The 22,828-nt window shown below is 43.0% G+C and overlaps 1 protein-coding gene across 2 annotated transcripts in view; it reads left to right on the forward strand.

The window, feature by feature from the left end:
* Nucleotides 1–15,055, forward strand: part of LOC147707963 (amine sulfotransferase-like) — a 576,176-nt gene extending 561,121 nt beyond the window's left edge. For both annotated transcript variants that reach the window (XM_086926766.1, XM_086926767.1), the window contains one exon: nucleotides 14,851–15,055. In XM_086926766.1, coding sequence (XP_086782892.1) covers nucleotides 14,851–14,975 — 125 coding nt within the window. In that variant the 3' untranslated portion in view covers nucleotides 14,976–15,055. The remainder of the gene's footprint in view (nucleotides 1–14,850) is intronic.
* Nucleotides 15,056–22,828: the final 7,773 nt, after the last annotated feature.

Here is a 22,828-nt window from a genome sequence, read left to right on the forward strand (position 1 = left end):
TAACTTTCATCAAATAACTGTATGCAAGCTGCAAAGTACAGATTTGAGCAAAGATTAATGATGCAAAAAGGATTAATTTGGGCAAAATCTGTTCTCATTATTGAAGAGAGAACCCCCAACTATGGTGTTCCTTTTTAAATTCTGAGTGTGTGCTTCTTTAAACCAAGCACTATTAAACTATACTGCCTACCAGTATTGATGACAAATGACTCCTACACCTTGTAGTCCTCTGGCTTTTGTAACATTTCCTATACACTGAGTTACACATGTATGATTGATTGTCTCTGTGTAATGTGTATGTGAGGCAAAGTGCTCAGACACCCTACACTGGTATGAGTGGCGCTATATATGCATCTGAGAGAGAGTGCTATATTTGCATCTGAGAGAGATTGGTTATGGAGACTTTGGCACTGTTAAAGGGTGGTGGTGAGAGAATCTGTGGTGGAGGTGGTCATTGGGGGGCACCAACAAGCATTGTCGCACTGGGCGCCAACAGCTCTAAAGACGGCCCTGGCTGCATGCCAGGGCCGCACAGGCCTCTGGGGCTGGGTTGGGAAGCCTAGGGCTGCTCCTGGTGCCTCTGTCACACTCTGGCCTGCTGAGGTTCAGTGCAGCAGGCACAGGGAGGCTCCAAGAAAGAGTGAGGGGGAAGGGTAGGGCAAGGTAGAGCGAAAGAAGAGTGAGAATGGATGGCTGGAAAGAGAGTGATAGCGTGAGAAAACAAAGGGAGCTGGTTTGACCATTTTTAGGTGTCGCCTGTGACAGCGCGCCTGCCTAACATACAACACCAGCAGCCTTCATACATGTCCTAGTTGTGATGAAACTAAGGACACCAGCTATGGGAGACTGATCAGACCCCGCGCAGGGGTGAGCTGGTATGTAGTCTGCCCCAACGCCACATGGTACAGTAAAAAGTCAAAAAGATGACATGCTGACACCATTGTGAATTCAAGGTTGCCAGGAAAAGGGATTAGCCACGTACTCAGAAGTACAGCTAAACTCCGTGGTCAATATTCACAGTTTAACGAGAGACACAAGAGTGGGATTATAGGATCGGGACTGTCAATAAATATATAAGGGCGGCACAGGTTTGCAACCCATGCAGGTGACCTATGTCCCAGCTTAGAACTTCAGAGATCTCCACTCATATGCCTTCTTCTCCTCTCCCTGGGAATCTCAGCTTCTTCCTCCTCTCTTAAGTCACAGCTATAGGGGTCCTTCATTGTGTAGGATAGATTCCAGCCATTAAGGAAGTCAGGCAGCAGCAAATATCCTGACCTAGAAACCCAAAGCAAGCTTGTATAACAGTTTAAAACTTCCCCAGTCCAGAGAAAATGAATCTTTGACTTTAATCTTTTTTTCACAAGTTGCCTTGGAATGTTATGATACCCTGGTCAGTTAAGTCCATGGTCAGGCAGCATATTACAGACAGACTAGGAAAGCCACAGATCTCACTATAGTCGACAATGACATCAAAACCCAACAGGACAAAATAGAACGTGGTTTGTTTCAGTGATAGGGCAAAAGTCTATTTCTCAGAATGGAAGGAATAGGTGAACCTCCCCCAACTCACAGGGCCAAAGTGACCATTCTGGCACTCTGTCAGTTCCTCGGTAGGCTGCAGACTGGGGCTGCTTTCAGAGCACGATGGGCTACCATGACCAAGCCACGCTCTCATGGCCCCATTTTAGCTGCATCCTCCCACAGTGTGAGGCTGATTTAAACTTTTTCGGCAGGGCTGGTTTTAGTTTCCAGTCTGCGCTGCCAGTAATTACAATTTTGGGCACTGGGTTTTAGGTGGTCTCCTTACATAGATGCAAGCCCAAAACTAGGTAGAGCTTCAGATACATGCTGCTAGCTAGTGCTAAATAAAAATGTTCTAAAGCCAGATAATGGCATTTTTGTAGTGTATCGGAAGCACTGCGCTGGTAAAAGCTTTTTTGCCTGGAGCCCTGAGTTCCTTACACTGTTTTTAGGTTGAGCCTGTGGAGCGCATGCGCTTCTCTGCGAGGCATGATGTATTCGAGTATAGACTTGAAGCCCCGCCCACTCACTGCCCACATTTGTCTTTGGCTTGTGTCATTGTCCTTTGTAAATGCTGGCTTCTGATTAATTAATAGTCTTGTTAGTCCCTCCTTCGTACCGCATCGTCTTCATTTGTAACCTCCCATGAGGATTGGCTCTTTTACTTCGGTTGTTACACAGTATGTCTTATTTAGTCTGTAAGCACTATTTTCTTTAATGAGTTTCTACTACTGCAGGCACCACATGCTTTCCTGCAACATTGAGCGCACCATGTTCGCTTTCACTTTCCAAGCAATAGGTCTCGCATTTACAAGAGTTTGAGCTATTGGCATTGTACATGAAAATGCCTTTTATTTATGTTTTAATTATCAAAACAGATGAATAAAATGCATTGTCATTTACAATGCCAATAGCTTAAACTCTTGCAAGATGCGAGACCTATTGCATTGCAAATGCTTTCTTTAGTTACTACTACATCTGACAAGCGGCAGGTGTTTGCGCCGGTGGTTTTGCTTGGATGAATTAACGTAGGTTTTCTGTTTGGGTGGTTTCGTTTTTTGCCATAACGATGCATTTCTGGAAAGGGTGCCCATGGTCTCTTCGCCCATGTAAAACACATAACGCAGTGTGTGATTTAGTACCCCAAGGACTCTCTCCTTTGTATGCTAGATTCAGACTCTGCCTTTAGTAGGCTGTTTCTCAACAGACTGACGCGCTTCACCCAGCCTCATTGGCATTCTGCAGGAGGTATTGGGATGGCTTTAGATTTAAATCAAGCTATTTGTGATCCGGGCAGGGTCTTGGGTACATATGGAACAGTAAACAAAACAGAGTATTCATTGTTCGCTCCGCGGAGTGGATTAACGAGCTCCGCTATCTTGTTTGTTTTATTTTTTTACTGACATTGACTGCATGAATTAAATGGTGCGCACGCCCGGACTCTTATTAAAAGGCCGGGCGTGCGCACCATTTAATTAATGAAGAGCCTCTGAGGCCCGGCTGGGGCCCAGGCATGCATGCACACTTTTAAATTTATGAATAAATTAAATGGTGCGCATGCCATTAATTAAATGGCGGGTGGGTGTGCGCAGCGCGCAGTTGTCACTGTCCGCGTCTGGGAGGGTTTCAGGGTGGGGCTGGTGACCAATGCCATTGAATAGGTCATGCACATTGCTGAGCCTGAGCATTTAAAAGTGCGCTAGTGACTTGTGAGGTGAGGCATCCCAGGACCAAGCCACGCCAGGCCAGAGACTGAGATAGACCGTCTGTCACCCGCCATAATTTAAATAATTACTAGCCCCTGGCTAGCCTTGCCCTGCCTTCTGCTGCCTGCTCGCCTCGCGCCTGCCTCTGAAGCTGCATGCCAGGCCAGCCCTCAGGTCAGGTGAGTCTGTCTGAGGCAGAGTGGTCCGTGGGTGGTGGCGAGGACGGAGTCTCAATGGGTGGCAGGGTGGCAATCTGATGAGATAATTTGGAATCAGGGCGGGGCAGCTTTCAGAGTCCTCTAGCATGGCACCTCTTTTTTCCTTGTCAGATTTTTACAGCGCAAACTAGACCTGAAGGTATTAGTGTGCTTTACATGAGCGCCAATTACGTTACATGAGGACTCACAGGATTCTGAGCCTTCTAGGTATAGCACACCTTTCTAGAGTTGCTTTTGTTTCCTCATTGCACTGCTTAACCCCCACTTTTTATTTTTATTTTAACATGTATTCAAATTATTTTATATCCCTCAGTACTGCTAACTTCTGTCTGAGCCCGCTTTCGCTCCCCGATGTTCACTCCTCCTTTGGCAATTGCATTTTTCTGATTACTGCATGGCTCCCACCTCCCACACAGCAGATTTCTCGGGTAAATCCCCCCTACCCGGATTACACAGGCCCCCCAACACCCACTCAATGACTGCACAAAGCGAGGGGGGTAAATAGGGGGCGACAGGCCCGATGAAGCACAAACCCCCCTCACAGTAGAGAAAAGGAATCCCACCCACCCACACCAGAAGAAACGGGCGTCGCAGCCGCGAGGGTAGAGGTGAGGCAGAAGGAATACAAGAAAGGTAGAAAAAAGAGAGAATGACTAAAAGGTAGATGGAAGGCTCACACAGTGTCCTTGGGATGCCTCCTGGCAGGGGCACTGAGGGAGCCACGGGCGGCTTACCACCATAGAAAGGGTAGATGTGATGCTCCCGCAGGACCCTTGGGATGCCTCACGGCAGGGGTACCAAGGGAACAAAATGGAAGGATTCAGCCTCAGGATGGTTAGAGTAGATGCTCAAGCATGGTCCTTGGGATGCCACACAGCAGGGACCCCGGGAACAGGGAGGGCACACGAAAGGATCCAGGGCAAGTGGGATGGCACTTGCAACTATTAGGGCCTTGACCTTAATCAAGGCCCTAACAGTTAATTAAAATTTTTTGAAAAATACACCAATCGAAAAATACAACTCTCTGAAGGCCATTTTGGGGATTTATTTTTGTGGTCACTTATTGACAGAGTGGTATTAGCAAACGCAAAGACGTAGACCCCACCACTGATCCTGCAATGTAGGAAGATATCTCCCTATATAGTGTGCTAAAATGAAGTACACTGTGCAGAGACTTCAGTGTGTCCCATATTGGTTTACAAAGGCAAAAGTAGATAATACTAATGCTCTATTTGTGGTAGTGTGGGAGAGGAAATAAATGAGACACACAGTCAAGAATAAATCCAAGATCAATTTGCAAAAAAAATATCGATTTTTATATAATTTTAAGACCAAGAGCTTTGATATACAGTAAGTTATGAAAAGCCAACCTTGCTGCCTCCTATTGAATAGCTTGAGTTTATGCAAGGTGACTTTAGGCAGACCAGCGTAGGTCTCATTATCATAGACCAACCTAGAAGAGCTAGATGCAACCACTATCAATTTGCCCACTTTAATTGTCAGTAGAGGGGCTATTTTCCTCATCATTTTTAGCAAGAACATTCACTTTGACACTGTAGAGCTCAGTTTAGTCCGTATGGAAAGATTTTCATTGATCATGAAGTTTAATTTTAGTTGGTTGAACTCCACCCACCCAGCAATGTATCTATTTGAATCTTAAAAATAAGCATACGCTTTTGGAGTACCATCCAAATTGAAAAATAGCTGATTTATCAGCATAGTTATAGACAGCACAACCTTTATCTAACACTTTCAAAATGAGATGCCTAATATATAAGTGGAAGAAATGTGGAGACAATGAAGATTCTTGGGGGACCCCACATTCCAACTTATTTGTCTGAGATGCAAAAGACCCTAATATGATTGATTGTGGATGTTCCTCGAGAAAAGATGTAATCCAGTGACTGCACCTTGGGAAACTGGCTCTCTATATAGTGTAGTAAAATTAAGTACACTGTGCAGAGAGCCCAGTGAGCCCCTGATTTGTTTACAGAGGCAAAAGTAGATAATCCTATTGCTCTATTTGTGCTAGTGTGGGCGAGCAGTTGGGCTTATCAGAGGGTAGTGCTAAGAATTTGTTGTACTCACAGAGGCAATAAATGAGACACAGACTCAAAAATTAATTCGAAACCAATTTGCAAAAATAATATTGATTTTCATATAATGTTTCAGACCAATAACTTCATCATAGAGTAAGTACTTTTTAAGTAATGAATCTGTAGCGTTCGCAAAACCAATAGCATTTGTGCACAATTACGCACCATTGGAATCAATGGGGGAAAAGACAAAAATACATATACAATTATAGTCAACTTTCAAGGTTCATCTTTCAGATCTCAGTAGCTAGCAAGGCCAGGTCAAATGTTTAACTAGCGTATTCTTGGAAGGGGCCCGGATTCAGGCAGGCACAGGGTGCTGAGGTTGCTGGTAGCTGGTGCACTACATGAGAGGGAGCCAATTCAAAACACACTGCACAAAGGGGATTAAAAGGTAAGTTTGAGGGAGCAAGTTGCAAGGGCCTCTGGATTACCGGAGCACTGCTGGATCATTGTTAAAGGGGCTGGGCTGCCCGCATGCAGAGCAGATATGACAGCTAGGCAGTATGTGTCAAGATGTCCTCGTGGTCAGGAGCAGGCAGCTTGGAGAGGTGAATTCAGGACAGCTGGAGCACTCATGAAGTGGGTCCAAGTGGTCTCAATGTCCCTCATGAGGTGGAAGGATACGCACAAACAACCAATAGCATTACATGATAGATGAATACTCTGCTGGGCTGAGTCAAAACATGCTTGACAAAGTCTCTAGCCAATGTCTGAAAAAGGCTGGTTGAAGAAATCCAATGGTTGAAAGGAGAACAGCCAAAGACAAATGTATATAGTTAGCAATAGGTCTCTGTGCCATCAAAACCTACACCAAAAAAGGTAGATGAAGGCCAAATCCATCAAACAGGATGGCCAAATTCAACCCATATCAAAAAGAATCAAGATAAAGTTTCTGCATAACTTAAGTAGTGCTTCTTTCTGCCATCTGCAAATCTTAGTTAAATGTTTGGGTTAATATTTTGAAGATAAAAAAGTTTTTAACAGGTGGGCACCGGTTAAATTTGAGCTCCGAATTTGTAAATTCTTCTGTTTGGACGTAAAAGCCTAATACACAAAGTGAAAAACTATAATCTACAAGGATTCTGCCTTCTTGTAGGACATGGCTGCTGTAATCTTTGACACAGCCTAATGTCAGTCTATTCAAAAAGAGGCAGCAAGGTTGGCTTTTTGTCACTTGAGATACACCCAGACTTCATTAACACCTATGTTAAAGAAGCTTCAGCTGGTTCATGTGAAAAAAATGGATACAATTCAAGGTATGGTTTTTAAAGGCACAAATTGTAAAATATCTCCCCTACAAAATCTAAGATCCGCCTGCATGAACCAACTTGTTGTTACTAAATGTTGGGATAGTAGGTCTGGAGGCAGGAGTTTCTCTGTGATAGCCCCTCCTATGTGGACCTCTTTGCCTATGAAAATCTTACATTCTATGAATCTCAACTCCTTTTGAAAATGTCTTAAGACGTGGTTGTTAAGCTGGCCTATGGGATATCTTTGGGTAGCGTAGATGCCATTCCAGACATAGTATTACTATAGCACCAAGACACCTTTTGTAGACACATGCTTTAAAAATTCTGCTTAACATAACATAAAAAAGATCTGCCATTTCAGAGAGGGCACGAATCAGATGCAGAGGCACGTCGAGACACTCAATATGACATATTGTATTGTACTGTATTTAGAATTTGTAAAGCGCACTGTGACCAAAAATGGTATCCTGGGGCTAACTAGACCACTCTGTGAAGGAGTCGGCTGAGGAGAATCTGAAAGTGCTAAAACCCAGCTGCTAGTGAGGAAAAAGCAAGGTTTTCAGAGGAAGAGGAAGGTAAGGAGCCACCAGCCACTATATCATATTTCCGAATCTGTAAATTTACCGAATCGGTAAATTTACCGATTCTGTAAATTTCCGATTCGTTAAATTTACAGATTCGGTAATATGGGATGTAGGTGGCACTGAAAACAGTGCCACAGGCCCTAAATAATTCGTTATTTACCATCAAATTCTAGTTGATGGTAAATAACGAATTCCTGTGTACATGCACATCTGTGCATGTACACCTGTGCCATGTGGCACACATACATGCCCTAAGGGCATGTATGTGTGTCACATGGCACACAAGCCTGAATCCGGGGTGCAAGAGGGTGTCAAAGTGACACCCTGTTCCACTAGTAAAATCGGTAATTTTACCGAATTGGTATTTACTGATTCGGTAATTGCCATTGGTTCCTATGGGCCTCAAGGCCCAAAGGAATCAATGGCAATTACCGAATCGGTAAAAACCGATTCGGTAATTACCGAATGTTACCGATTCGGTAAGTATTTCGGTAAAAATACCTACATAGCATTTACCGATTTGTAAATACCGAATCGGTAAAATTCGGTATTTACGAATCGGTAAATGCCATTTACCTACATATGGCCCACTGTCTGTTAGGAATTCTTATTCATATCGTTATTTCCTAACATTACATCTAAAAATATCTAAGAAATTTAGACAAGGCTTTTTGTGAAATACTACCAGCCGCTGCAATTACATTCTGGTAACTGCCAGAAGCTAACAGGTAAAGGGAATGGAGTACTTGCACATGAGTAGGTATGGCATTACTTCTAATGGCATTACTTCTATCAGTATTTCTTTCAAAAAAGTGCTTGCACTCAGCAGGTAAGTCTAAAATAATCTGTTAATACCTATCCAATAACTCCTCTTGTGTTTGTTCAAAAATGGTATTCCTGACCCTAAAAATCCTTTCCTTTATCCTCCTCTGCAGCCCAGTCAGTACTCACACACATGCAAATCAGCCATTGGGAAAGGGCCTGATGCATTCGGGGGCTGTTAATATAAGTTGCACCTGATTTAATTTGGTGCTAAATTGCATGTACAAAATCACCATTCTGGCCCTCACGTACAGAACCATTTTATGAGAGATAAGTCTCCAAATCATAAAATGAGAGCTTTTCCGATGGCAAAATGGCATTTTTTATTCTCTAAATAGCAATTGAGTAACACTTTACTGAACCTTACCAAATCGCTAATTGGGAATAAATTAAGGTGGTATTTAGAAGGGGCATGTCAAAGGTGCCTCTTCCAGATACCAAAACGTTAAACTATGTAATAATGTTTTGCAAACTAAATGCAGTCGCAAAACAATATTTTACCACCTCCTCAATGGAAGTGGTAAACCATTTACAAATAGGAATGGGTCCCTATGGGAACCCTTCTCCTTTGTGAATGTACACAAAAACAGTTTAATAGGACCAGGCAGTAGTACATGAGACCACTGCCTGCTCATAAAAAAAGGTTGTATTTAGAAAAAGAAGATTGCTTTATTTAAAAGCAATCACAGACGTGGTGATCTGCTGAACCCAGCAGGCCAACTTGCCTGAGAATATAGCCAATCGTAGTGGGTAACAATGAACGACCTACACCAGCATATTAATGAGGTAGGTCTAATTGCGACCCATTACAAATCGGTATTTTGAGAGCCAACCTATTAATACATAGGTTGGTTCTCAAAATACCAATGTACTTGTTAGAAGTCGGTGCGCAAATTGCGACCACTTCTAGAAATTCATTTTGTACATTTCATTTAAGGAAACACAAATTGTGAATCATTATTTGTCCCAATTTACGATTCAGTACATGGAATCTTTGTACATGAGGGCCCCTGTGACTAGTCGCAATTTGCAAATCCTACGTACAAGTAATGAATTGCTGTTAACAAATCCCTAATAATGATTTGCTATTTGGAGTTGCTAAATTAGGGATTTGGCAATTATACTGTACCCAAACCTTTGCCACTTAATGACTTTCATGAACAAGAAAATCCGAATTCAGCGTTTGGCAACCAGTTTGCAATGGGTTACCGAATCACTAGATCTTCGTACATCTGCCACTATGTTCCAACAAACAGTATCCTATTGAGTGCTTGGAAAAATAAACAGTTTATCTGAGACCTTAGAGAATCCAAATTTGGACTCACATGGAGAGAAGAAGGGTCCATGATCTGGTGCAATGCACAAAAATTGATCTTCACAACTATAAGAAATTGATTTCTACTAGATATTCCTTTTCTCATTTTCAAAACCCAACAGAACCTCATGGAGCAGTGTCCTAATATGGAACCAAGAACCTTGTTAAAATTATCGCCGTTTTAGCGGCAGGAAACTGCGGACATCTAACCTGGGCTTCTATTGGAATTCTATAGCGCATATTAGCAAGCCCATTATCGCCATTTTAGCTGCAGTTTCCTGCCGCTAAAACGGCGACAATTTTAACGAGGTTCTTGCTAATATGCCCCCTTGTCTCTGTGGTAAAATTTGATTTGTTAACATTCATAGGGGAATTTGTTTAAGCATGGAAATAGAAATTAAACAGCACTATTGGTTATTCTATTAATCGCAAATAAAGTTGGCATCATTCTGTTTACTGAGCATCATGTATCCGAATAGGACATGCATAGGAACATGCCACTACAAAATGAAATAGTTTAATCTGAGTGGAAACATACAAGCCTATAAGTGGGTAGTGAGTGATCAATATTATTACGGGGGTGTCATTTTACATTTTGAAATGCACCTTATTACACTTTCAGACAGCCTTGTTTAATGTTGAATTAAGGGAGGATTTAAGAGACCATGAAGAGGAAATATGATCCTGAAACGTCAACTGTTAACAACTGCTAAAACACTTTCTCCTTTAGAATGAATGAAGGACATTTGCCTGGCATCAATATGACAACTAATAAGTGACTAAACATCAAATGGGTAAACATCTATGCTCGGGAATTGTAGCATCTGCTTGACAGTAACATTTCACCACAATCTGTTTGCAAGATGTGTCATAGATCAGCAGGTTTTTAGTGAATTACGAAATCCCATAAAATCAGGAGACAGTGTTTGGTCATGCTTTACACAATTTTTTGTTATTAGATGTGGAAGCACATATCTTTTGTTTATTGGATTACAACATTATCGCTGCATAAACTACTGTGGGATTCCGCGTCAATTGAACGGACTACATCATAATAGGTGAAAACTTTCATTTAATTCTCTGGACTGAAGAATTTCTTTTTTAAATAAACTGATTTGTTTTTGGGAGAATAGGGGCCCTATTAGGGTTTTGCAGAGAGGGATCATAGCTGTAAATCAGTGGCAATCCCGCCCCACTGAACTCATGACTCTCGTCCACAATTTCAGAGTCAGGGAAACCCCGAGGTTGATGCCTGCAACCCCCCTGCTGACTTCTTTGGTGTGAACCTCTGAATGCATTCACAATCTTGGTAGACTGGGCACAAGCTCAATTTGTATCAAATATAAAAGGTTGTTGTGTGCCACGGAGGTATCACCTGGTCGAACAGTAGGTGTGATTTGTAAATGCAAGAAAAGCGTCCCCTTTGTGTAGGGAAGGACCCTCTGGGCACAACTTATAGGATCATCCGATCTTCTAATTTTCAAACATATAGTTTAAATCATAACTTTTCAAATCATAGATTTTCAAACTTGTGTTTGTAGAGTTCTTCAAGTTTAAATTTTAATGCTTCTTTTCCATAAATCTTGATGTTTAAAATCACATCCAAGATATTTCTGTATTCATATGTGTTTTACATCCATAAAAACACTTAAAGTAGCATATTCCCAATGCATTTCGTGCCCATGACAGGCACTTTGTCAGGGGAATCGGTTAATATATAACAAAATCTCAATGAGGATCCATTAAATTACCCAACTATTAAGCAACATAACAGTCTTTAAAACAAACAGTTTCATATCATTATCGCCACAGTGATAAACATTTCGATGATTCAATTCATAGAGTGCATGACACCATGTGTAATTCTTCGTTAAATGCCAAAAAATAAATAAAGTATGTCTAATTTTACCGCATGTTGTTCTACTAACACAGAATTCATGTAAAGGTCTATGCTGTGTGGCTTCTCGTGATTATAAAAGTACATGGTTCCTGCTAAGGTGATGCGGCTCCTGTTGGAAACATAATCACTGACCCACTATTCTCGTCGTATGTTTACACCCGTGCTAAGTGATAACGTATTTGGAGCAAGCCTAAGGATATACCGAGTGTATACCAGGTGGTCTCGTATAGTGAAAGTGTTGGCGGACTAATGTAAGACGACGTGAAAAAGGTTCGGCCATTTTGTAGTGGGTTTCAAACTGTACCCCACAGTGTTGTTTCAAATGAATGAGTGCTCTCAAGGTGTCTGAAATTGAAGTTGCGAAGTGATTAGATCACTAAAAAACAATGTCTTTAAATCAAATCATAAATACAGTTAATAATAAACCAACGTGTCAAAATCAATGTGTATTCACAGGTAACATGAGAGTTCCAAACGGTCATTTAGCCCATGGGGCCTCAAGGAATCAAGTTTATAAATCCATTGAGTTTCTTTTTGAAGTAATCTTCTATTCACATCCTGATTGTCAGTGTTATGTATGGTTTCAAGTACCATAAACTTCAGTTGTGAAATATTGTTTCTCTGGTCATTGAAATGTGCAGCAACGGTTGATTTTTCATTCTTCTTCCTTATATTACTCTTGTGTTCAGTTAGAATTAACCAATGGGAGTAAAAAGGATTGTATCAACACCTGAGGAATCACAATCACAAATACATAATATGGTTCAATGATTCAAAGAGAGAGGATATCCTCCCAAGGTCTTGGAGATTGCAGAAAATAAATGCAAGATGAAAACACGTTCTGAGTTACTTACAACTTCACTCAAATCCACAGAGAAACGTTCAGTTGTAGTATCGACATTCTCCACCAAAAGTCATGCATACAAACAATCTATCCTAAGACATTGGTTAATTCTATCAGGAGAACCTGATTTCAAGGGTATTTTAAAAACAATCCAAGATTTGCATATACCCGCAGCAGAAATATTCAAGATTTGATAAAGAAACGCACTGTGACAACTAATCAAGAAATATTCAAGGGCACAATACCATGCCATAACTGCAACAATTGCCATGCTATCATCAAGGGGACTACGATCAACCATCCGAGACGTGGAACTCCTATACGACTAAAAGTAACAGCGACCTGTGATTCCATGAATCTAATCTATTTGCTAAAATGCCCTTGTGGATTGGTCTACGGGGGTAAAACCACAAGAAAGATAAAGACACGAGTAACTGAACACAAGAGTAATATAAGGACGAAGAATGAAAAATCAACCGTTGCTGCACATTTCAATGACCAGAGACACAATATTTCACAACTGAAGTTTATGGTACTTGAAACCATACATAACACTGACAATCAGGATGTGAATAGAAGATTACTTCAAAAAGAAACTCAATGGATTTATAAACTTGATTCCTTGAGGCCCCATGGGCTAAATGACCGTTTGGAACTCTCATGTTACTTGTGAACCTTACAAACAACAGTAGCACACAGTGATAATACACATTGATTTTGACACGTTGGTTTATTATTAACTGTATTTATGATTTGATTTAAACACATTGTTTTTTAGTGATCTAATCACTTCGCAACTTCAATTTCAGACACCTTGAGAGCACTCATTCATATGAAACAACACTGTGGGGTACAGTTTGAAATCCTCTACAAAATGGCCGAACCTTTTTCACGTCGTCTTACATTAGTCCGCCAACACTTTCACTATACGAGACCACCTGGTATACACTCGGTATATCCTTAGGCTTGCCATATAGCAAACGCTAACTTGTCCGGAAGACACTGGGAAGACCAAACAACGCATTGAGCGGAAAGAAGTGCCCCAAATAGCGGGGTTGCTAGCGGTTAACTTTATTTCGTTTAAAAGGGGAAATTGACACACTAACACGGCCACTTGCTCCAAATACGTTATCACTTAGCACGGGTGTAAACATACAACGAGAATAGTGGGTCAGTGATTATGTTTCCAACAGGAGCCGCATCACCGTAGCAGGAACCATGTACTTTTATAATCACGAGAAGCCACACAGCATAGACCTTTACATGAATTCTGTGTTAGTAGAACAACATGCGGTAAAATTCGACATACTTTATTTATTTTTTGGCATTTAACGAAGAATTACACATGGTGTCATGCACTCTATGAATTGAATCATCGAAATGTTTATCACTGTGGCGATAAAGATATGAAACTGTTTGTTTTAAAGACTGTTATGTTGCTTAATAGTTGGGTAATTTAATGGATCCTCATTGAGATTTTGTTATATATTAACAGATTCCCCTGACAAAGTGCCTGTCATGGGCACTAAATGCATTGGGAATATGCTACTTTAAGTGTTTTTATGGATGTAAAACACATATGAATACAGAAATATCTTGGATGTGATTTTAAACATCAAGATTTATGGAAAAGAAGCATTAAAATTTAAACTTGAAGAACTCTACAAACACAAGTTTGAAAATCTATGATTTGAAAAGTTATGATTTAAACTATATGTTTGAAAATTAGAAGATCGGATGATCCTATAAGTTGTGCCCAGAGGGTCGTTCCCTACACAAAGGGGACGCTTTTCCCGCAACCTCTGAATGCAGACAGGGTCCTAAGGAGTTGTGAAAGGAAGTGAGACACAGGTAAGTTGCAAATAACTTCATTGCATCCGATGTCCTCCAACACCCGGCAGCAACTGTTGATTCCCCCTCATTCCATGTTCCAGGCAGGAACCCATAAAACCTCTTACCCACACCAACATTCCAGATCTCAACAAGTTGCCAGGTGACTGTGGCAATCGCCCCAACTTATTTGAAGCAGGGTGAATTTCACACATTTTCCCTGTGGACACAGGCAGGGTAAAGAAATGAAGAATGGTCCAAAACTGCAGGCACAAAACTCCTCGCTGTCCAGGCAATTTTTCTGCTTAGAAAAAACAAAACTCCCTCTTTAGGAGTTTATTTTGTCTAAATAAAAATGTTTGGGAACTTCAAGCATTGCTCCAGCTCAGAAAACCTTCAGTGCTGTGAAGGAAGCCTCAGGAGGAATAGCAGCTCCCTTCACAGCACAGATTAGATAGAACTCTCTAAATAAAGTGGACTGTCCTCCACCAGAGCAGCGAATGCCATGCTTTCTACCCCTCCTGGCAGGCTATCTGCCATGATCTAAATGTGTCCCAAAATCTGATCAGATTTTTAATATACTCCTTACTACTGTCTAAACATGGGGACTATCACAATTTATCAAGGCAAAAAAAGGTCAATTTAATTATATACAATGATTACACAAAAATGTGAGACAATTAGGATCCTGGGGTGAAGTTGTGAAAATGAGACACTACATCTCCATGTGATTGTCTGTGCTTTATATTTTTTTACAGGTACTATTGGTGACTGGAAAAACCTTATGACAGTTGCGCAGAGTGAAAGATTTGACAAGATATATCAAGAGAAGATGAAGGATCTACCAATAAAGTTTATTTGGGATATTAATGAAGACAAATAGTCCGAATAGCTCAGTTCATCTTTTCATTCAATAATTTCTTCTTCATTATACTTTAAAGTATTTAAACACATATACTGCCTGTATTTGCCCCAGTATTGGAACTTTCATAGATTCCCATGCTTTGTATCATTCCCCGTCGTCGGAATGGGAGCCTCGGTAAATAGAAAATACCATAGTAGTAAGCACAAAGTGAAAAAATAGGCCTAGGCCTCATCTCATTTTGTAGCTTATCCACTGCAGATATCTATGAAAGGCACCTTTAGTCGTGCCTCTCTTTCGTTTTATGTAACATCAACATGAGAATATTCTATATAAGATAAAATGTAACTGAGGCAATTGACAAGGTAATTAAACTTATGCACCAACATAATATATAATTGTTGTTTAATGTTCTCAGTGACATTGATGATAATTTAAATGGTTATGTTTAATTTTCTTCTGAAAACTACATTACATACATGAATAGATATTATTCAATCAACAATTTGAGTAATCCACTTTGATATATTTTCACAGCGCCTTTGTACATTTCATTTCCTTCACAGACGCACCTAAGATATTGATGAGTATGCAAACATTATGCAAGTATCAGATTTAATGTTAGTCTAGGTATACATTTATTTCGAATTGAACATCTACCCAGGCATGGGATTAAACACACCCTATAGAAGAAAACAAGTTACTTACCTGTAACTTTGGTTCCCCAGTATTGGTAACTTTCATAGATTCCCATGCTTTGTATCATTCCCCGTCGTCGGAATGGGAGCCTCGGTAAATAGAAAATACCATAGTAGTAAGCACAAAGTGAAAAAATAGGCCTAGGCCTCATCTCATTTTGTAGCTTATCCACCTCTTTTTGTAAAAGAGACCAAACTTCTGCAGTAGCCAATCAGAGCAGCCTCACCCCACAGAACCTTCCTGAGAGAAGCTCAGAGCCTCAGATTTTCTACCGCACGTTGTGCAAGGGAGTCTCCATTGAGCTCTGCTCAGTTTCTTCAGTTTTTCTGACTATTTCTTCAACAACTTGGATTCTTTTTTGTCATGTCTGACAAGGAGGAAAAAGCCCTTTTTAGAGCCTGTGCCACCTGCTCCAAAAAGAGGTTGTTTGTCGAGGACAAACATATGGACTGTATATACTGCCTGTATCCGGATCATAAACCTACAGGCTGCCCGATTTGCAGAACCTTCTCAGCAAAGACCTTGAGGGACAGGGAAGGACGTCTCCTCACATGGCTTCAAAAGATGAAGGACCGGAAGGATATTGTGTCTTCGGACAGTGAGGGCTCCTCGTCGATGGTGTCATCTAAGAAGTCTCAGAAGAGGGGTAGGTCTCCCCCTTCTACTTCAGGCGAGTCCCGTCACAAGGCCTTACCAGGGACCTCTGATAGGTCTGACAGGCCTGCTTCCCTAAAATCTCCTCACCACGGTGAAAAGGAGAGGCAGGGTAAGCCTGAGGAGCAACAACCCTCAAAAAAGGTGAAAAAGTCTGCAACTATTTCTTCACCAACCTCTGAGAAGGATAAAGGAGTCAAGAAGCCTTCAACTTCTGTTCAAGAGGTCGCTTCAGACAAGAAGCAGAGGTCGTCGACGGTTAAACTATCAGGTACGTCGACGACGAGTGTAAAAAAGGACAGCTCTGTGAAAGTTGCCTCGTCGACGGGCTCGTCGACGACGGCTGCGTCGACGACGCCTGCACCGTCGACGGTTTTCAAAGCTCCAGATTCCTGTTCGTCGTCGACGAGAATGACCATCTCCACGTCGACGACGATGTCTGCAAAGCTGGCGTCGACGGCGATGACGACGACGAGGACGACATCGACGACGACGGTGTCGATGACGCCTGTTACCATGTTGCTGACGACGAGCTCGTCGACGATCCCGTCGACGCTACCACCATCGTTGACGATGAGTTTCACCTCGTCGACGACGCAATCCTCGACGGAATGTTCTGAAAAACTTGTTTTTTTCGCGTAAAAAGAAGCTAATAACGCCAGAGATGACGTCTCCGCGACAGGTTCAGAAATTTCCACCTAGTCTGCTGTTGGAGGATGACTCTGATGAAGAGACTTTTAGTGAATTCGGACAAGCTTATAGCCCATCTGACCTACAGGTTAAGGTTCAGGATGTTAGTTCTGAGGAAGGAGAGATGGAACACCAGCACTATGTTCCGGAACAATATTATGCAGAGGAGCACACTACTACCAGGCAGATGCCTTTGCAGCAGCCTACACGTCAGTTACCAGAAGGGATGGTGGCGATGCCCTCCAGTTTGGTTGCGGATCTACAACTTATGTTGCAGGACTACCGGAAGCGTTTCCCAACTCCTCAGGAAACTCAACGAGTGCGTCCTCCCAGGCCTCCGCCTCAGACATTGCAACCTGTGGCAGACCACTCTTTACCTACAAGAGAGGGTACCACTGCGCCGGAAGAGCGCCCACAGGAGGTGGTGCAAGTGCATGATACTGATGATGACACTGCTTCTTCGGATGCAGACCAACAAGCGGATCCTGATCAGGATCAACAGACGCCTTGGAATCCTACTGACCCGGCGGATCCGGACAACGCAGATCCAGACAACAATACCTCGCCTCCAGCGGACGTTGGAGGTTTTCACAACCTTATGGAACGGGCTTCCAAAAGATTTGGTCTTCCAGTGACCACGGTTCAGTCGGAATGTTTCTTATATGACTTTAAAGAACCATTCAGGAAATCAGTACGGTCCATACCAATCATTGAGCATGTCTGGTCTGAGGGCTTGAAGGCTATGCACAACCCGGCCACAGTCCTCCCAGTGCTACCAAGACTAGAGAAAAAGTACAAAGCTCCTGATGGCAGTCCGGCATGTTTGCTTGGTCAGCCGAAACCGGACTCGGTCATTTCTCAGGCCGCCCAAAGCAAATCTAAGAATCCTTCTACGCCACTGACTACACCACCAGATAAGGAGGGCAGGCGCCTAGACAATGTAGGCAAACGATTTTCAGCAATGGCAAGTCTTCTGGTTAGAGCAGCCAATGCTTTAGCAATTCTGGGACGCTATGATCGCCAGATGTGGTGCGACCTTGCTCCATTTATGGAGGAATTGCAGGATTCTTCTAAAGAGGAAGTGAAGAAGATTTTGCTTGAAGGGGAGCGGGCTTCCTCGGAAGTCATTGATGTCGCAATGGATATTGCGACCACCGCATTTCGAGCACTTGCCGGTTCGGCGGTTCTGCGACGCCAAGGGTGGTTGAAGGCCACATGGTTCAGGCAAGAAGTGCAGAATAAAATCTTGGATCTGCCATACGACGGAGAAATGCTGTTTGGCAAGCACGTCAATGAGGCCCTGCAAGGCATTAAAAAGGACACCGATACAGCCAAGTCCTTAGGAACATTGCAGTATCGCAAAGTACCCTTCAGGGGAGCTAGAGGTAAAGGATTTTCCTCTTATAGAGGAGGAAATCAGAATCGCTACTCTTCTGGCTCACAATCTAGCCAGACATATAAACCTCAGTACTCTCAGAGGGGTTCTTTCTCTCGCCAGCAGCCTAGAGGACGTCAGGGGCAGCAAAGGAGAGACAACACCAGGAAACAATAGCGGCCAGGTGGCTCTTTCCACTGTTCCTGTTCCCTCATTCACATCAGTGGGGGGCAGGATTGCCCATTGCCTCAACAACTGGATGATCATTACATCAGATCAGTGGGTCCTGCAGATCGTCAAAGAAGGACACACGTTGGAGTTTCAAGACCTTCCTCCAACAAGAGCGCCGGACGCCTTTCCTCCCAAACATCTCAAGCTCCTTCATCTCGAAGCCCACCAACTTTTCACCAAGGGGGCGGTAGAGCCTGTACCCCTTTCTCAGAAGGGGAAAGGGTTCTATTCCAGGTTCGTCCTGGTTCGGAAGACAAAGGACAAGTGGCGTCCAACTTTAGATCTACGGCAGCTCAACACTTATCTCGTAAAGTTGTCCTTCAGGATGGTCACTCTTCAGGACATCCTTCGTCTCCTCAATCCAGGGGATTACATGGCGACCCTAGATTTGGAAGACGCTTACTTCCACGTTCCTATTCATCCAGCTCGCAGGCAATATCTTCGATTTACAGTGGGCAAGAGCCACTTTCAATTCAAGGTACTACCGTTTGGTCTCCGGTCCGCTCCGCGGATCTTCTCAAAGATTCTGGCTCCAGTAGCAGCTTATCTCAGGAGGCAAGCTATTCAGGTTTTTCCATATCTGGACGATTGGCTGCTGAAGGCTCCATCTGCTCTACAAGCGTCCAATGCAGTCCGGTCATGCAAAGAACTGTTCGAGCAACTGGGTCTTCGACTCAACAAGGAAAAGTCTGTTCTATGCCCCTCCAGGTCAGCGAGGTTCCTAGGGGCCATCCTGAACACAGAGAGTTGCCTAGCCTTTCCATCGGAGGAGCGCCAGAACAAGCTAATTTGTTCAGCTCGGCTTCTTCAATCTCGAAAGACGCTGACAGTTCGCAGGTACAAGTCGCTTCTCGGATCGATTTCATCCTGCATACCATTAGTTCCACACTGCAGGCTCAGAATGCGTCCGCTACAAGAACAATTGGACAAGCAGTGGCGGCAGGTCACAGGGTCCATTGACGACAGGATTGTCGTTACCCCGGAAATGAGAAAGGCAGGCGGCTGGTGGCTGCTGAAAGACAATCTTTCCAAGGGTCTATCGTTCCGACTTCCACCATCTCCCCTTGTTTTGACAACGGATGCTTCCATGGAGGGATGGGGAGCGGTCCTCCAAGAGCTAAAGGTCAGCGGCCATTGGAGTCCAGTCCAGGTCAAGTTCCATATCAACCTTCTGGAACTTCTCGCTATCCCTCTGGCTCTACAAGCTTTTCTTCCGAGGATTCGCAACCGTGCAGTGCTGGTTCGTACGGACAACACCACAGCCATGCACTACATAAACAAACAGGGCGGAACAAGATCCTCCACCCTCTCCAAGGAAGCCCAGACGCTGTGGAATTGGGTAATCCAGAACAATGTCTCCCTCTCAGCGGAACATCTAGCGGGGACACTCAATGTCAGGGCAGACGCTTTGAGTCGCCAAAGGACAGTCTCTCACGAGTGGGAACTAGACCAGACCGTTCTGGAGGAGCTCTTTGCACGATGGGGGACGCCATCCATCGACCTGTTTGCAACACCCCAGAACGCCAAATGCCTGTCCTTCGCAAGCAGGGTTCACCATCGGGAATCCTTGGGGAATGCACTTTTGATTGCTTGGTCAGGCGCCTTTGTTTACGCCTTTCCTCCCATTCCGCTGATCCCGAGGTTGATCAGCAAACTCAAGGTGGAACCGTGCAGGATGATTCTGATCGCTCCAGCATGGCCCAGACAGTTTTGGTACTCGGAACTTCTCCTCCTCTCCCAGGACCAGCCAGTTCTCCTACATCCTGTTCCAACACTGTTAACGATGTCCAACGGACAGGTTCTACATCCGGACTTGAAGTCGCTGCGATTGACAGCGTGGCTCCTGAGTTCCGAGAATTCCAAGGTTTAGATCTCTCAGGGGAATGTAGGGACATTTTGGCACAGGCCCGAGCGCCTAGTACCAACAAGACCTATCGTGCTAAATGGAAGAGATTCTGTGTTTGGTGTCACAAAGAAGGTTTACACCCATATACTTCTGCTCCACACCAACTCTTGCCTTACATACTTTCACTGGCTAAATCTGGGTTGGCTCCATCTTCTGTGAAAGTCCATCTGGCGGCCATCTCTAGATTCAGACGTTCATCTTCAGGTCCTTCCTTATGGTCAGCGAGAATTATCAAACAATTTCTGAAGGGTTTATTCAGGGTCTTTCCTCCAGTCCGGCCGCCACCACCGGCCTGGCATTTGAATCTAGTCTTGTCATCTCTCATGAAAGCCCCTTTTGAGCCTGTTCATAAGTCTGACCTTAAGTTTCTTTCCTGGAAACTGTCTCTTCTCTTGGCCCTCACATCGGCTCGAAGAGTAAGTGAGCTCCAAGCTTTCACGATTGAGGAACCCTTTCTACAGTTTAAGAATAATGTTCTGATCCTAAGAACGAATCCTAAGTTTATCCCGAAGGTGCCTTCAGAATTCCACCTAAATGAGCCAGTAGTCTTAAAACCGTTCTTTCCACAGCCTTCCACACCCGCGGAAAGAACTTTGCACTCGTTGGACATTCACAGATGCCTGAAATTCTACCTGGAGCGAACAAGACACTTCAGAAAGTCTTCACAGCTTTTTGTTTCTTTCAGTGCTCCACGCAAGGGATGTCCAGTTTCTAAAGCCTGTATTTCCCGCTGGATTTCCAGTGCTATACAATTTTGCCACCAGGCGGCTGGAAAACCACTGCACCGAGCAGTTCGTGCTCACTCTACCAGGTCAATGGCTTCATCGACAGCTCTATTCGCAGGTTTCCCAATCAAGGACATTTGTAGAGCAGCAACATGGAGCAGTGTCCACACCTTCACCCGCCACTACTGTTTGGATTCTTCTGTGAAAGAAGATGCGGCAGTGGGCCAGGCAGTTTTGAGGAATCTTTTCCAGTAAGTCGGTGAGCTTTCCTTTCTATCCCGCGTTCCTATTTGCATATTTTGTATTACTGCATTATTGTCATATTTTATGATCCTATGTGTTTCTACTGTTCTGATCAGAGATGTGTAACATTTTCAGGTTTATATATTGCAAAATATGCTTTTCTGTTTACTGCTGGTTACTCTGATACAAAGCATGGGAATCTATGAAAGTTCCAATACTGGGGCAAGAAAACAAGTTACTTACCTGTAACTTTGGTTCCCCAGTATTGGTAACTTTCATAGATTCCCATGCGCCAACCCGCCTCCCCTGGGAAAGCTCAGTCTTTTTGTCTTGGTAGATAGCTGTTCACAACGGCTACGAAAATCTGAGGCTCTGAGCTTCTCTCAGGAAGGTTCTGTGGGGTGAGGCTGCTCTGATTGGCTACTGCAGAAGTTTGGTCTCTTTTACAAAAAGAGGTGGATAAGCTACAAAATGAGATGAGGCCTAGGCCTATTTTTTCACTTTGTGCTTACTACTATGGTATTTTCTATTTACCGAGGCTCCCATTCCGACGACGGGGAATGATACAAAGCATGGGAATCTATGAAAGTTACCAATACTGGGGAACCAAAGTTACAGGTAAGTAACTTGTTTTCTTCTATAGGGTGTGTTTAATCCCATGCCTGGGTAGATGTTCAATTCGAAATAAATGTATACCTAGACTAACATTAAATCTGATACTTGCATAATGTTTGCATACTCATCAATATCTTAGGTGCGTCTGTGAAGGAAATGAAATGTACAAAGGCGCTGTGAAAATATATCAAAGTGGATTACTCAAATTGTTGATTGAATAATATCTATTCATGTATGTAATGTAGTTTTCAGAAGAAAATTAAACATAACCATTTAAATTATCATCAATGTCACTGAGAACATTAAACAACAATTATATATTATGTTGGTGCATAAGTTTAATTACCTTGTCAATTGCCTCAGTTACATTTTATCTTATATAGAATATTCTCATGTTGATGTTACATAAAACGAAAGAGAGGCACGACTAAAGGTGCCTTTCATAGATATCTGCAGTTGCTAGTACGACATTCTATTTTACTGTGTGATCTAAGTTCTCCAAATAAATTGATGATGAAGCATGTCACCTTTTGTGAGTGAGGGTCTGTGTCCCTTTTAGAATGTCAAACAGCTAAGATTCTATACTGGTAACAAGTTAAATGTTTTTCACCCCTTATAGAAAAAGGGTTTCTTCTGTGTTCAACCCCATTCTTGTGCTATTGCCCACTGCCCTCTGATAAGTCTTACACTTCTGTACCCAAAATATCATCTTGTCACCTCACACTACAATGTCCTC

Source organism: Lissotriton vulgaris, chromosome 6, assembly GCF_964263255.1.
Source record: "Lissotriton vulgaris chromosome 6, aLisVul1.2, whole genome shotgun sequence".
In the NCBI taxonomy this organism is placed as follows: domain Eukaryota; kingdom Metazoa; phylum Chordata; class Amphibia; order Caudata; family Salamandridae; genus Lissotriton; species Lissotriton vulgaris.